We start from the raw sequence: 12,362 nt of genomic DNA, 5'->3' as shown, positions 1-12,362 counted from the left end.
TATAAAATACATATAATTGAAAATCCCCAATGATTTTTCAGAGCCTTGTGGGCCTTTCCTTTGTAGCATTTCCCGTTTCACAGCCAACAGCGCGTGATGCCTGAGAATAGTTTTATCAACTACCTGTGCATATGCTTGAAGTAATTTCTTCCAAATTTGGTTAATGGAATATGTGATAGGAGCACTAAGATATACGATGTCCCTTATTTCTCCATACTGACAAAATTCTATTCAGTTGAAAAGAGAGTTCAGATGAATTGGACAAAATCCCCTTTCACGTACTTACGTCTGCTGTTTTCTACTATATTTATAATGTGATAGGTGCTTACAGTTTTGGTTGTTAAATATTTTTCTTCTTCTCTTGTCTTTGACTATCAAATTTAGGTTTGATGTGTATTTACTTTTCTTTAGTCATGTGGAACCTTACCTTGTCTTCATGAGCTCTCAGAGACAATAGCTATTATCAGAATCTGGTATTTAACACCAAAAAAAGAAAAGAAAAAAAAAAAAGGAAGAACAGCAGAATTTCTGTAAACTGTGATATTTATGTATTTCCTTTGCTTTCCCTTCTATGGATTTTTGAATGGTTCTTAATTCTTCCCTTGAAATCTTACGCTGTATCTTTCCATTTGCTGTGGACCTGTTGTGTGATTGCCCAGCAGAAATGTAGTGAATACAGCAAGTAATTTAGAAAGAAAAATGACCTGGTAGTCAAACCTGACTAATCTGAATGGAAGAAGGAAAATGCCTAGTTTCTTTTCCTGTGCTCTTTCTGGATGTGAAGAAGGTGTCTTCTCTCCAGTATCTCAAGCAGATCTGTTCTCTGGCTGTCATGAGTCACCTTTCTATGTGTCATCTCTCTCCTGCTCATGCTGTTCTCTTTGATTTTAATTCAGATGACAATGCCGGTATTTGGCACCTTCTGGTTTGTTCTGATGCTATTTGAAGTCAGTGAAAATCATTACCCCACTGCTTCCATGAGCACTGGATTAGGACCTACTGTGAACCCTCTGGCACTTCACTTCTTTGTAGGCAGAGTGTTAAGTGAATTTGAGACATTCTTAGAAATACAGCAAGCACTCTGAAGAGACTGTGAGATTTCTGTGTGGCTGAGGCGAGCAGGAGGGAAAAAGTAGGGCTTCTGTCCTCCTGCTTCCTCTGCCTTCTGCTGGGCAAGGGATGGATTGCCTTCCTCTTCAAAAAAATGTTGTCACTGTATAGAGAATTGGTGAGAGGAAAAAACAGCTTCGTCTGTCTCAGAAGTTAGATGTTGACTTGAAGGAAAATGATTTGCAGACTCTGGTAGCTGATCTGTCTGATGTTACCCAGGCTACTGTAACCTCCAGGACAGTTTTAGTCACAGACTGCCAGGAAATGCAAAGCGTTGATAGTTACGTTTGAGGACAAATAGCTGTGGCTGTGGATCTCTATCAAGATTTAAAAAAAAGAAGCCCTTTGGATGTGTGCCCAGAACTTGAGGACCTCCTTGCTTGAGACAATTGAAATCACAGTGTGCCCTAAATAGGGCTTATTTAAAATAGTGTGTGCTCTCGCCCATGTTGTTTGCCGCTTAGCACAGATTTTCCTTCTTATGTGCAAATCCAATTTTTTTTTTTTCTTGGATATCAATCACTAGTTAAATAGTCAGTAGTTACTGGGTATGATACATGTGGGCAGCACTTCTTGTTCTTCCCCCAGTCCTTGATTAATCTCTTTTTCCAGTTTTCTCTTACATTCCAGCAGTATATTTTCAGCTGCAAATTTTTTTATTGATGTACTGAGATGGCTGACTTACAGACCTCCATTTTGCTTTCTTTGTTTCCCAGTCTTCTGTAAAACAGGAGCACTGGTGAGAATAGATTTTAGTAAACAGCGGCATTGGTGGGGATCCAGGGATTTTATTCAACAAATGTGTTAGGAGCATGGGAAATGCTAGTATCGCTCTTGGTAATGTATAAAGTTTTTTTTCCCCCAGAAAATTACAAGTACAGAAGGCAGTGTAGGTTCATGAAGTAGAAAGCTACTCGATACTGTCCAGAAACATAACATGCTTCATAGAAGGATCTAATCCTCCAGTTCTGCCATCAGCAAAGGAGATGAGATACTGGCCAGAAAAGTATTTTGTAGCTTCACATAGAATATGCTCGGGTTTCTACTTTAGTTAAATTCTGTGCAATTTAAGTAGTCTGTTACTGGCATCTGATCCTGCACCAACTCAGACATGGCACTGTGATAGCCTGGAGCTGCTCCAAATGACAACACTGATTATACAACTAAAAATGTGTCGCAAAGGTCTGTGTCCTGGTGGAGAACTGCTATAGGAAGTTCCACTCCTGCCCTGCTGGCAGGACCCCTTTGTCAGGGCTGAATGCCGTCTAGCCTAGGACCAGTTTGCCACAGTACAGCTTCCCTTCTTCAAGGAGATCCTTTTTCCAGCCTGTTTGTTCAGCTTGGGTAGTCTGAAGTGGCCTGATCACTGCACTGAAATGTCTCCCTTGCTATTCATGTTGCATAAAAAATCAGTCTCTTCTGCTTTTGCTAATTCCTCTCAGTCTTCTCAGCATTGCATTGGAAGATTGTTGTTGATGCACAAACGGGTGTGTAATTATAAGTGTTCATACCCTTTTGTTCTAAATATTTAATCTATTTAAACTCTTTATTGGTGAGGTTTATATTTGGAGCAGAGGTACCTTAGGAGCTCAGTTATCGCACTGCACGAAATGCTATTCAGATCTGAAATTTTTTATCTGCTATTTTGGGTTTTTTTAACAAAGATTTTTGAATAACATATATAAAATTTGCAAGAATAATTCTTGTGCAAGTTTTTATTACCTGGATCTTTTAAAATAGTTTTTAATATTGACTCTATTACCTCTACTACACTTTGCAATTGCTTGTACTACAATAGGAGTCTTGGTCATGGATTAGGATTGCACTGTTGAAGGATCTGTGCAAGCGTACTGAGGCTTCTGCGTAATTTAACTCTTGTGTTATTTGTTCAACTTTCAGGATCCTTATCATGGCACAATAGTACTAGCAACTGTGAAAGGAGATGTACATGATATCGGCAAGAACATTGTGGGAGTCGTTCTGGGCTGCAACAACTTCAGGTAAAGAGTCTAACATTAGGTAGCTGGGAACACAACTGTGTAAGGCTAGCTAATTAATATATTAGGCTAGCTGCAGCTGTGGTGATAAGAGGTGAGCATTTCTTGGGAACTGTACTCTGTTTCCCAAGTTGTGGTTGGGAACACAGACCGTCCCAGCTGTTACTAATGGGGAGGCATGAAGGAGTGTAGCTGCCTCCTTCAATACTTTTTTTTCCTAATAAATTGGCATCTGAGGTGAATACAGTTTAACATCAACTGAAACGTAGATGAGAGCATCAATCTTTGTATTTGTTTTCTATGAGTTAAATATAATGAGTATAATGTCTTAAACATATAAGTACAATGTCCGAAGAAATCGGATACGACAATTGTAGTAGGCAAGACTATGTGTGGGTTGTGTGTTGTGTTGGGGAAAAAGGAAGTCTTGTAAGATTCGAGTGAACCTTTTAGTATGTTTTTCAACCTGTTTGTTAACTGTGAGGTTTTAAAAACTCACTGGGGTATGTTTTTATTAAATAACAGATGAGATTCTCATCCTGTTTCTGAGATTCAAAAGACAGAATTTAAAAGTCAGCTCTTTCAAGGCCTGTGTGCATGCAGCAGGGTTGGCAACAGTGTTGGAATGAATGGTCATGTTTCCATCAGAGCCCTTTGTCAAGTGTCTGTCAAATGTTGTGCAAAGCTGAATCTGCTTTGGAACTCTGTCTTGCTGTTCATTCCTTTAGTTTTGTTTTTGACTTGGGGATATAATTTGCTCTAAAAAGAGCCAAAACGATCTCTTTATTTTAAAACGCAAAGATTTGAAGGCAGTAGCAGTGCTGTGTATATGCAGTATATTCCATTTCATTATCTCTTGAAATTATGTTGATTTGGTTTCAGGCTTTTTTGAGCTTTACTTAGACGTACTGAACTGAAGCCATAGTGTTTTCTGCCACCATGAGTATGAGTGAGGCTGAACGAAGCTAGCAGGCTGGGGTGGTTTACTTGGAAAAAATAAAAACCTTGGCAATGGCTAGGGTTAACAGGAATAAAATGCTAGCAAGGGAAGTGCAGTGTCTCATTTCATAAAATGTATGCTTTAATAAGACAAAAATACCCTTGATGTGAATCATCTTACGTTCCTGACATAAGAGATGATGTCCACAAACCTTTTTGTATTGTCCAAATAACTTCAGAAATGCCACTGCTGTTGCTTAAGCCAGGTAGGCAGCTAAGCACCACGCAGCCAGTCACTCCCTTCTGCCCAGCCAACCTCAGTGGGATGCGGAAAGAGGAAAGGAAGAATAAAAGCAAGAAAAATTGTGGGTGGAGATAAAAAGTGTTCAATAAGTGAAGGAGAAGTGGAAGAAGAGAGAAAGAAAAAACAAAAAAAAGTGAGGCAAAGGCAATCACTCACCACCTCCCACGGGTAGACTGATGCCTAGCCAGTTCCTGAGCAAAAGACAGCTAACCCCCGCTAAACTCCTTCCTCTCCCTTTTTATTGCTGAGTATGACATCATATGCCGTGGAATATTTCTTTGGTTAGTTTGGGTCATCTGCCTGGTTGTGTCTACTCCCAACATCTCGTGCACCCCCCAATCTATTCCCTGCGGGGTTAGAGTGACAAACAGAGAAGGCCTTGATGCTGGACAAACACTGTTCATCAGTAGTTAAAACATTAGTGTTACCAGCATTGTTTTGGTCACAAATCTAAAACACAGCACCATACCAGCTGCTATGAAGAAAATTAACTCCCTCTCAGCCAGACTCAGTACATCCGCAAAAAAATTCTTTAAAAAAAAAAAAAAAAAAGCCTCTTACACTTGAATTTTCTTGTCTACTGTATCATCTGGAACTCCGATGTATTGAAAATTTTGCCAGACCCAGAGGTACTTCCTATATTAAAATTCCCAATAGAGGTCTTAAGAGAAAAAAACAAATAAAAAATCTCAATTTTAACTTCAATTTTAGGTCAATCATTTACAGTAAGAACAATGTATTTGCTCTTTAGTGGAAATTTGACCTGTTTTTTTAAAAAAATCTTATGTCATCTCACTTCTTTTCACAGAGTTATTGATTTAGGAGTCATGACTCCATGTGATAAGATATTGAGAGCTGCTGTTGAGAACAAAGCAGGTATAGAGAGATTTCATTAGTACTCTTGAATTGTTTGATGTTAAACCCCACTTGCATTTTTTTTATTGCTGCTCATTGCATTCCTATGCTGTCTATGATTTGGTCAGACTATCTTCAGATAAATCAGAACTTTTGTGTTAATAATAGTAATTATTTAGTAATTCCCTGAAACCTAGCCCGAGGAACGGAAAACCTGTATCAAAAGGACAACTCCAAGAGAGATGTTTTAGTATTTGTTTTACAGATGGATAAATGGAGACTTCGGAAGATTAAATAACTTTGTGTTGGGTCTTAAATCTGTAAAAGAACTTGGCATTCAGCCTGCCAGATCAGTGAGTGTGAAATCAGGAATGAATTGTTCTAATAAATAATGAACTTTCTGAAACAAGTTACAGTTGCTTTGCAACAGTCTATTGCGTCTTGGAAAAGATGAATTGTGTGGAACATTGGTGGTGAAGTTCGAAAGCATTTGCTGTTTCTAAGAGCAGAGCTTGTATTTATTTTGTCTTATTTCCCTCCTCAGTGCTGCACTTCTGAGGTTTGAAGCTTGCTAATCAGAAGTGTGTATATTTATTGCTGAAACTAGAGGAGTAGGTGTTCAGCAGCTGTGAAGACTGAGAAATATCCTAAACTGGGGATTTGGAATCACTTTTTTGTTCTTGGAATGCTTTCACTTTCTAATTAGGTCAAACCTCGCTTCTAGACTAGCAACTACCCTGCTTTTTATCTCACTATTTTCTATCTGATGTGTTAAGCTATCTGATGTATGAAAGAAATGCTTTCTGTAATTTTTGTGTCTTTCTAGAATGGATTTGCTAAACCTTTTGCGTATGTGTGTTTGTAAATTTGCAATAGATATAATTGGCCTATCTGGTCTCATCACCCCTTCTTTGGATGAAATGATTTTTGTCGCCAAGGAAATGGAGAGATTGGCAATAAAGATTCCTTTGCTGATTGGAGGAGCAACTACTTCTAAGTAAGATATCTCAGTTGGGAAGATGGGGAATGTGTATGGAAATAGTTTTAACCAGGGAAAAAGAAAACTTATAGCCCTTTCTTTTTCCCTTTCCCTCATTTTCCCCCAACACACATACTGGTAGGTATATACTTAAGACTGAATGTTATTTCTTATATCAGAAGTCCTAATATATAGAGGTAAAATGTAATTGGGACACAACAAATAATGGACGTCTTAAACATTTCATTTTTGCGAGTGTTATGTATTTTGCAAGTGTATATTGTATTGTATATTGTGTTATAAAAGTTCATGCACATATGCTTATGAATACAGTTCTGTTCTTCTTAGGGGTTGAATGATCTGTTTCGATTCACCAAAGCATTCTGAAAATGCAGGATTTCGAGACTAGAAATGGTCGTGTTGACATCAGGGAGTTGTTATCTTTAAGAAAGTTAATGTATTTTCCTGCGTCGCTGTTCAGCACTGTGCTCGTTGGGTTGAGACCCCAGTCGTGTTCAAGCAGGCTGATAGGGGATAAATTCTAGTTGCTTGCCTTGAAGTAGTTACCATTTTGGTTTTGATAGACTGAGCTTTTCTGCTGAGATCTTGTTCTCTCAGATCCATTCAAGTGGAATAATACAGCTGCTATGATGTCCTGAAGACCAGTGTTGGCAGCCCACTGACACCTAGTATTAACATTACCACAAATGTGTTTTATGCACGTGTAACGGCCTTGGCTCGTGCTTTGCTAACTGGTTTATGTACAATATGCTTGAGTAGATGACAGCTCAGAAGACTGCAGAGTTCATTTCTTGCATAACCAGAAGCTGTTAGCAGTGTCGCTTTCTTTATCAGAGCAGCACATATTCCAGCAGAACCATTAACTCAATGCATTCTGTATTTTTGGCCTTAGCAAATTGTCCCATAATTTGACAGACAGTGAAGAGTAGGATCACTACCTGTCTTTATTGGTCCTGTAGTTATAATGCAAGGTTAAGTGTATCCTTTTTCTCTTCCTCCATAGGAGTCTCTTTTCCTGTGGCTTTGATACTGAGAACAAACTTGGAGGTTTTTTTCTTAGAAAAAGAAAGTGTGTGGGGGGAAAGGCTTTATTCTAAGTGGAGGTTTTAGGAGAGCCCTTTCTTCAGATCTTCTTAGCGTTTGTACGCAGGGCATTGTGGCCTAGTAATTGATGTCAAATAACCAGCATCAAACAATTTTGTAGAATTTATTCACAGAGATGAATGTAACCAACAGCAAGGCAGCACTAGTTTTATCCTTGAATATGGAAATTATTGAAGAATATATGCATAATTTTGTATACATAAATAAAAATTTTATTCATGTGAACTGTATATAAATATATACTTATCCACATGCCCAGACACATACAATTTGTATAAAATATACGTCAAGTAAACATTCTTTATGGAAGACTGGATTGGTAATATGTAGTCTTAAGTTTTAACCTCATGTCTGCATTCTGGAAGGTTGCGTACATGTCAGGGGTTGCTAATGAAGAACCATCAGCACTTTTTCTCTGTAATAAGGAGGCATCGTTACTTGGAATAAGGAGGCATCGTTATTTGGAATAAGGAGACCATAAGTATTTGGAAGGGTGGAAAGTGAGGTTAGTTTGAAAGAGAGAGAGGCTGGATTTTGCCTACAGAATCTACATAATAGAGTTTCTTCATAACTTACAATAATGATGATGTTTGCATTCTTACTATACTGCTTTGGTAAATTCAGAGGCTGCCAAATAATGGTGACAGTTTTGTTGTGGTAATGTTTATTTAAAAAAAAAAAATCTAGAAATTAGTATGTACTAGAAGGTACAATATCTTTTTCTAAAAGATAGAGCTCCAAGATCAAAAGTGCATCGCCTAGAAGCAAATTAAGGAGATCCTGTGCAGTTGGTTTCACAACTGTGTCGCACAGTCATCAGTAACCTCTCCATGGCCAAGTGCTTTAAATATTTGACAGAACCTGAAGAAAAAGGAGATCTTATCTTTGCTGTGGAAGATCACTTCCTGGGTTCTGATTTAAATTAATTTAAAAAAATTATGTTTGACCTTAGCGTCCAAGAAAACAAACTGAGCTTTGGCCTGCAAGGGCTTCGTTCCTGCACAGTTTGCCAGGACTCTGAGCAATGGGGGTAGCCAGGTGCATTTCATGGGATAGCTTAGGGCTCAGTTTAGGACTCCAAACTTCTATTTGATCAATATACTATAATATAGGAGTGATTCTTCATTATATGCTGAACTATTTCCATGAGGACTAGAATATGAGTAAATGCTAAATAATCGCATGAATTGGGAGGTTTTTATGTGAAAGACTTTACTGACCAAGCAGGTGCAAGTTTGTAATATTTGTTGACCACTGGCAGAATTCCTTTGTCAGGTGGGTAGAGAACTTGTGCCTCTGGTTTTGAAGTAGAGCATCGTAGAAGTGGAATAATCATCACTGAAATATGTTAATGCTAATCCACAGACCCAGAAACTAGCATGTGGGATGGAAAAAATATAAGATGAGCAAAAAAGATTGAGAAAAATATTGTTAGTTTTTGGTAGGCTCAGTTTGGAACATTCTCACTGAAATTTTCTGAGACTCAAACTAATGAGTTGCTGATTTTCACTCAGCTGGTAAGACAGTGAGGGAATGTGAGTTGGCACATTATTTATGAAGCATTCTGATACTCTTTGAGGAAAAGTGTTTATGTACCTATTATTAAAATCTGTGTTTAATCATCCATGCATAGCAGATGGATGAATTGCTTGCTTCTTCAGAAGTTCTGGTCTATGCATTAAGTCAGGATTTATTTCGCTGGGGGTTTTGTCTGGGTGTTTTTTTGTGGGTGTGTGGGTTTTTGGTTTGTTTTTTTTTTTTTTTTCTTCCCAGTTGTGAAATGAAATGCTCACTCTTTTTCTTTTCCATTTAAGAACACACACAGCTGTTAAAATTGCCCCACGATATAGCGCACCTGTAATTCATGTCCTGGATGCATCCAAGAGTGTTGTGGTTGTAAGTTCTAAATTATAGTTTCTCATCCATGCAAAAATAGATGCCCTGTTTTTCTGTTGTGCCTCCCATCCTTTCCTCTAAGCCTCAATGTTATGGCAGAAAATTGAAGATCCACAACAGAGATCAGTTTCTAAACTATTATTGCTTCAGTTGTTATTTTTTTGCTGCCACGTGGTTGTCTCATCTGACTTGTGTCAATTGTTGTCACTAGATACTTTTATTTAAATACCCATTTCTCTAGTGAGGGTGACATCACTAATTCTGAGTCCTTGACTGTAGTTTTGAGATGTTTTATAGTGAAGAGCGCTGGGGTTAGATGTGATCTGCTAGTCTCTCTATTTTGGATATATTTCTGATGTTAGTGATAACGGCAACATTAGTACTATGAAATGTCTGGCTGAGGTTTTCTGGGATGGATGCTCTCTCTATCAGACAAATGGGTAGTCATAGCTGGCCAATACCTGCTGGAAAGAAGTAGGCCAAGCTGTGTGGTGTTTCTGTGACTATTCAGTCTCTGAAGTCTTGGACTATTCTTCTCTCGGGTCTTTCCAGAGCCAGACTTGGCTCTGCTAATATTACCTGTGTTGTGGAGCAGTACTCTCAGTAATAATCACATTCTTAAATATGTTTTGAACCTAGCCTGCAAATTAGTTGTAAGGCTTAGCTTAGTGTTGCCAAGCGTAATTGGAAACAAGAGTTTGAAAGACAGACAGCTTATGCTCTTAAGTTCATACTCTGTCCTTTCTATAGTATGCTACAGTATGTACTTAGTGCTTTCTCTTTACTTTTTTTTCAGTGCTCCCAGCTCTTAGACGAAAGTGTAAAGGATGATTTCTTTGAAGAAATATTAGAGGAATATGAAGAAATTAGACAAGAACACTATGAGTCTCTCAAGGTACAAATGTAATTGCTTTAGCTTCTTTTCTTGTTTGGAGTGGTTAGTACTTGCCTCATTACTAACTCTGTTTCAGCTCCTTCTGAAGACCTTCAGGTATATTTGTGCTCATTTAAAACATGCAGTAGAATTGATGGAAAACTTCCAGAAGTACTTATGAAATCAGATTCTCGAACCTATAAGGGAAAATTCTGCATGAGTCTAACACATGCTTGGCAAATTCTTGATTGTCCTCAATGGGCAATCAGTGGTATCTAGGACATCTCCATGGAGCTGGCAGACATGTCAGCTTAACTCAACCTACAGGAGACCAGTGCTCTGCTGGAGCAGTAGCTGGAAACAGGGACCTACACTGGGGTAACTAAAATGGCACTGGTTGCTTTTGCTGGTACTAAGCCACACTCTATTAAGTATTCTACAACACCGTGCTTTCCTGATGTGTTCATATTGTTTAGGTTAGGGATCCGAGCAGTCTCACAGTAGAGAGCTGAGGCTGCCGTTTTAGGCAAGTGAAGAGAAGGAAGCAATGAAATGTGGAGATGGACTGTGCAAATTAACAATAGGAAACAAATAACATATGACTCCTCTGAGGCCGTCTTTGTAAATAAACACAGAAGGAAGCTCAAAGTCATCTGGCTCTTGCCTGGTCTCTTGATAAAGAAAGATAAAGCTTGAGGCCTCCTGCTGAGGACATTTGGCTTGACCAAGTTTAAGACTGTCTTTGCACAGGGAACCAGTCCGCTAAGCTGAGATCAGTGCAGCACTCTCCTTTAAGCAGAGGTCAGCAGTGAATTCATGGGCCTTACTGAAGTTGCTGTAAATTTCCTGTGCCTTTCAGAAGAGTCAGTAATTTGCCCAGAGGCCTGCTGCAGTCACTGGTAGTGGTGTCACTGTAATACTAAGCTTTTTGCAGGCAGTAGGAGAATACCTTGCTGTACTTGTATTTTCATGTAATTTGAAGTAATAAAGGAACTTCTGGTGTAGTTCAGAGGAACTAGAAATCTTGTAGGCCAGTTTCATTAGAAGTATACAGGAAAAAATAATGGTATGGTTGTGGTGTAATCTTACTTTACACTTGTGAACTGCAAGTTGTTGGAACTGAAGTTGTCTGTTGTCAGATTTGTCCCAAAGACCATTTTGAGTAAAACTCTACCACCAAGTCAACAGTTAGAGTTTATCTGTCTGAGACGTGGCTGGCTTTGTGAAATTAACCCTTATGTCTGTACAGGAAAGAAGATACTTGCCTCTACAGCAAGCTAGAAGAAAAGGTTTCCATAATGACTGGTTATCAGGCCATAAACCAGGTCAGTTTAAATGTTGTTGTTTGTTGTTGCTGTGCCTTTTCTCTTTCCTTTATTTTATTTTATGTATTTTATATACATTTTTAATTAGATTATGCTTCATTAAACTTCAGGTTATAGTAGTGTAACAGCTTCAGTAAATCGGTGTCTGTCTGACCAGAGATGTTTTTTTGCATACATTTGAGCATCCTGTTTCTGCTTTGTATTTTTCACAGTATGTTTAAAAAATAAATTAATAGTTGGAAGAAAAATCCTAAAACAACGAGTTACCCATAACACCATATAATCAAATATAAGTCTAATGCCTGCTTTGCAAAATAATGTTGGACTGACTCATTATATTGCAAAGCTCACTATACCATATTTAGGGAACACAGGTTGTGACATGGCATTTATATCAAATTCTTCTGTGTACTTTTTCCTGCCCTTCCCCCATCAGTTTCTGTACCAGTTTGTTTTGATTTTTTTTTTTTTAAATTGGAGACTAGAAGTATAAACAGTATTCCACAAGAAGTTGCATCCTGCAGTGACATTAACGCTTCACTGCTTTCTGTCATTTCATTTACAAGACTCAACAAGATGCTAATTTTCAATAGCTCATCTTAATGAAGGTTGTATTATAAAGTGTTGAACAGCACAGACAAAACAAGTGAAAGCTGGTGGCTACATCATAAGATAGATCATCTCGCTTTTTTCACTTGTGCACATGCATCTGAACAAGTATGTGGTGGTTGCAAAAGTTCTTATAAATTACACATTAATTTATGGAACTATTCTACAGTACCATAGCACCTAATATGACTGTGTTTAGAAAGCGGGATTTGTAAACATGAAAGGTATATGCCCAAAAAAATATGTTAGGTATTGATAAGTTGTGTAGGGTTTTTTAATCTTCTGTTTTGGCCAATATTTTCGCCAATGAAATATAAGTTCAGAAGTCCAATAGCTAGTAAGTGTTGAT

General features: G+C 38.1%; 2 protein-coding genes across 27 annotated transcripts in view; one reads left to right on the top strand and one right to left on the bottom strand.

Annotated features, from left to right (window-relative positions):
* LOC148053269 (uncharacterized) overlaps window positions 1-12,362 on the bottom strand; it is an 87,334-nt gene that overhangs the window by 30,702 nt on the left and 44,270 nt on the right. The window lies entirely within an intron of this gene.
* Window positions 1-12,362, top strand: part of MTR (5-methyltetrahydrofolate-homocysteine methyltransferase) — a 56,410-nt gene that overhangs the window by 33,715 nt on the left and 10,333 nt on the right. For all 7 annotated transcript variants that reach the window (XR_015708000.1, XR_015708001.1, XM_087773592.1 and 4 more), the window contains 6 exons: window positions 3,010-3,110; window positions 5,159-5,226; window positions 6,082-6,202; window positions 9,124-9,205; window positions 10,002-10,100; window positions 11,329-11,404. Coding sequence is in view for 5 of the 7 variants with exons in the window: in XM_087773592.1 (XP_087629718.1) it covers window positions 3,010-3,110; window positions 5,159-5,226; window positions 6,082-6,202; window positions 9,124-9,205; window positions 10,002-10,100; window positions 11,329-11,404 (547 nt within the window). In the remaining 2 variants the exon portion in view is untranslated. The remainder of the gene's footprint in view (window positions 1-3,009; window positions 3,111-5,158; window positions 5,227-6,081; window positions 6,203-9,123; window positions 9,206-10,001; window positions 10,101-11,328; window positions 11,405-12,362) is intronic.

This window comes from Nipponia nippon, unplaced genomic scaffold (assembly GCF_047370975.1).
Source record: "Nipponia nippon isolate SJK-2023a ecotype South Korea unplaced genomic scaffold, ASM4737097v1 scaffold_4, whole genome shotgun sequence".
NCBI lineage: Eukaryota > Metazoa > Chordata > Aves > Pelecaniformes > Threskiornithidae > Nipponia > Nipponia nippon.
This window is presented reverse-complemented; position numbering and strand designations above follow the sequence as displayed.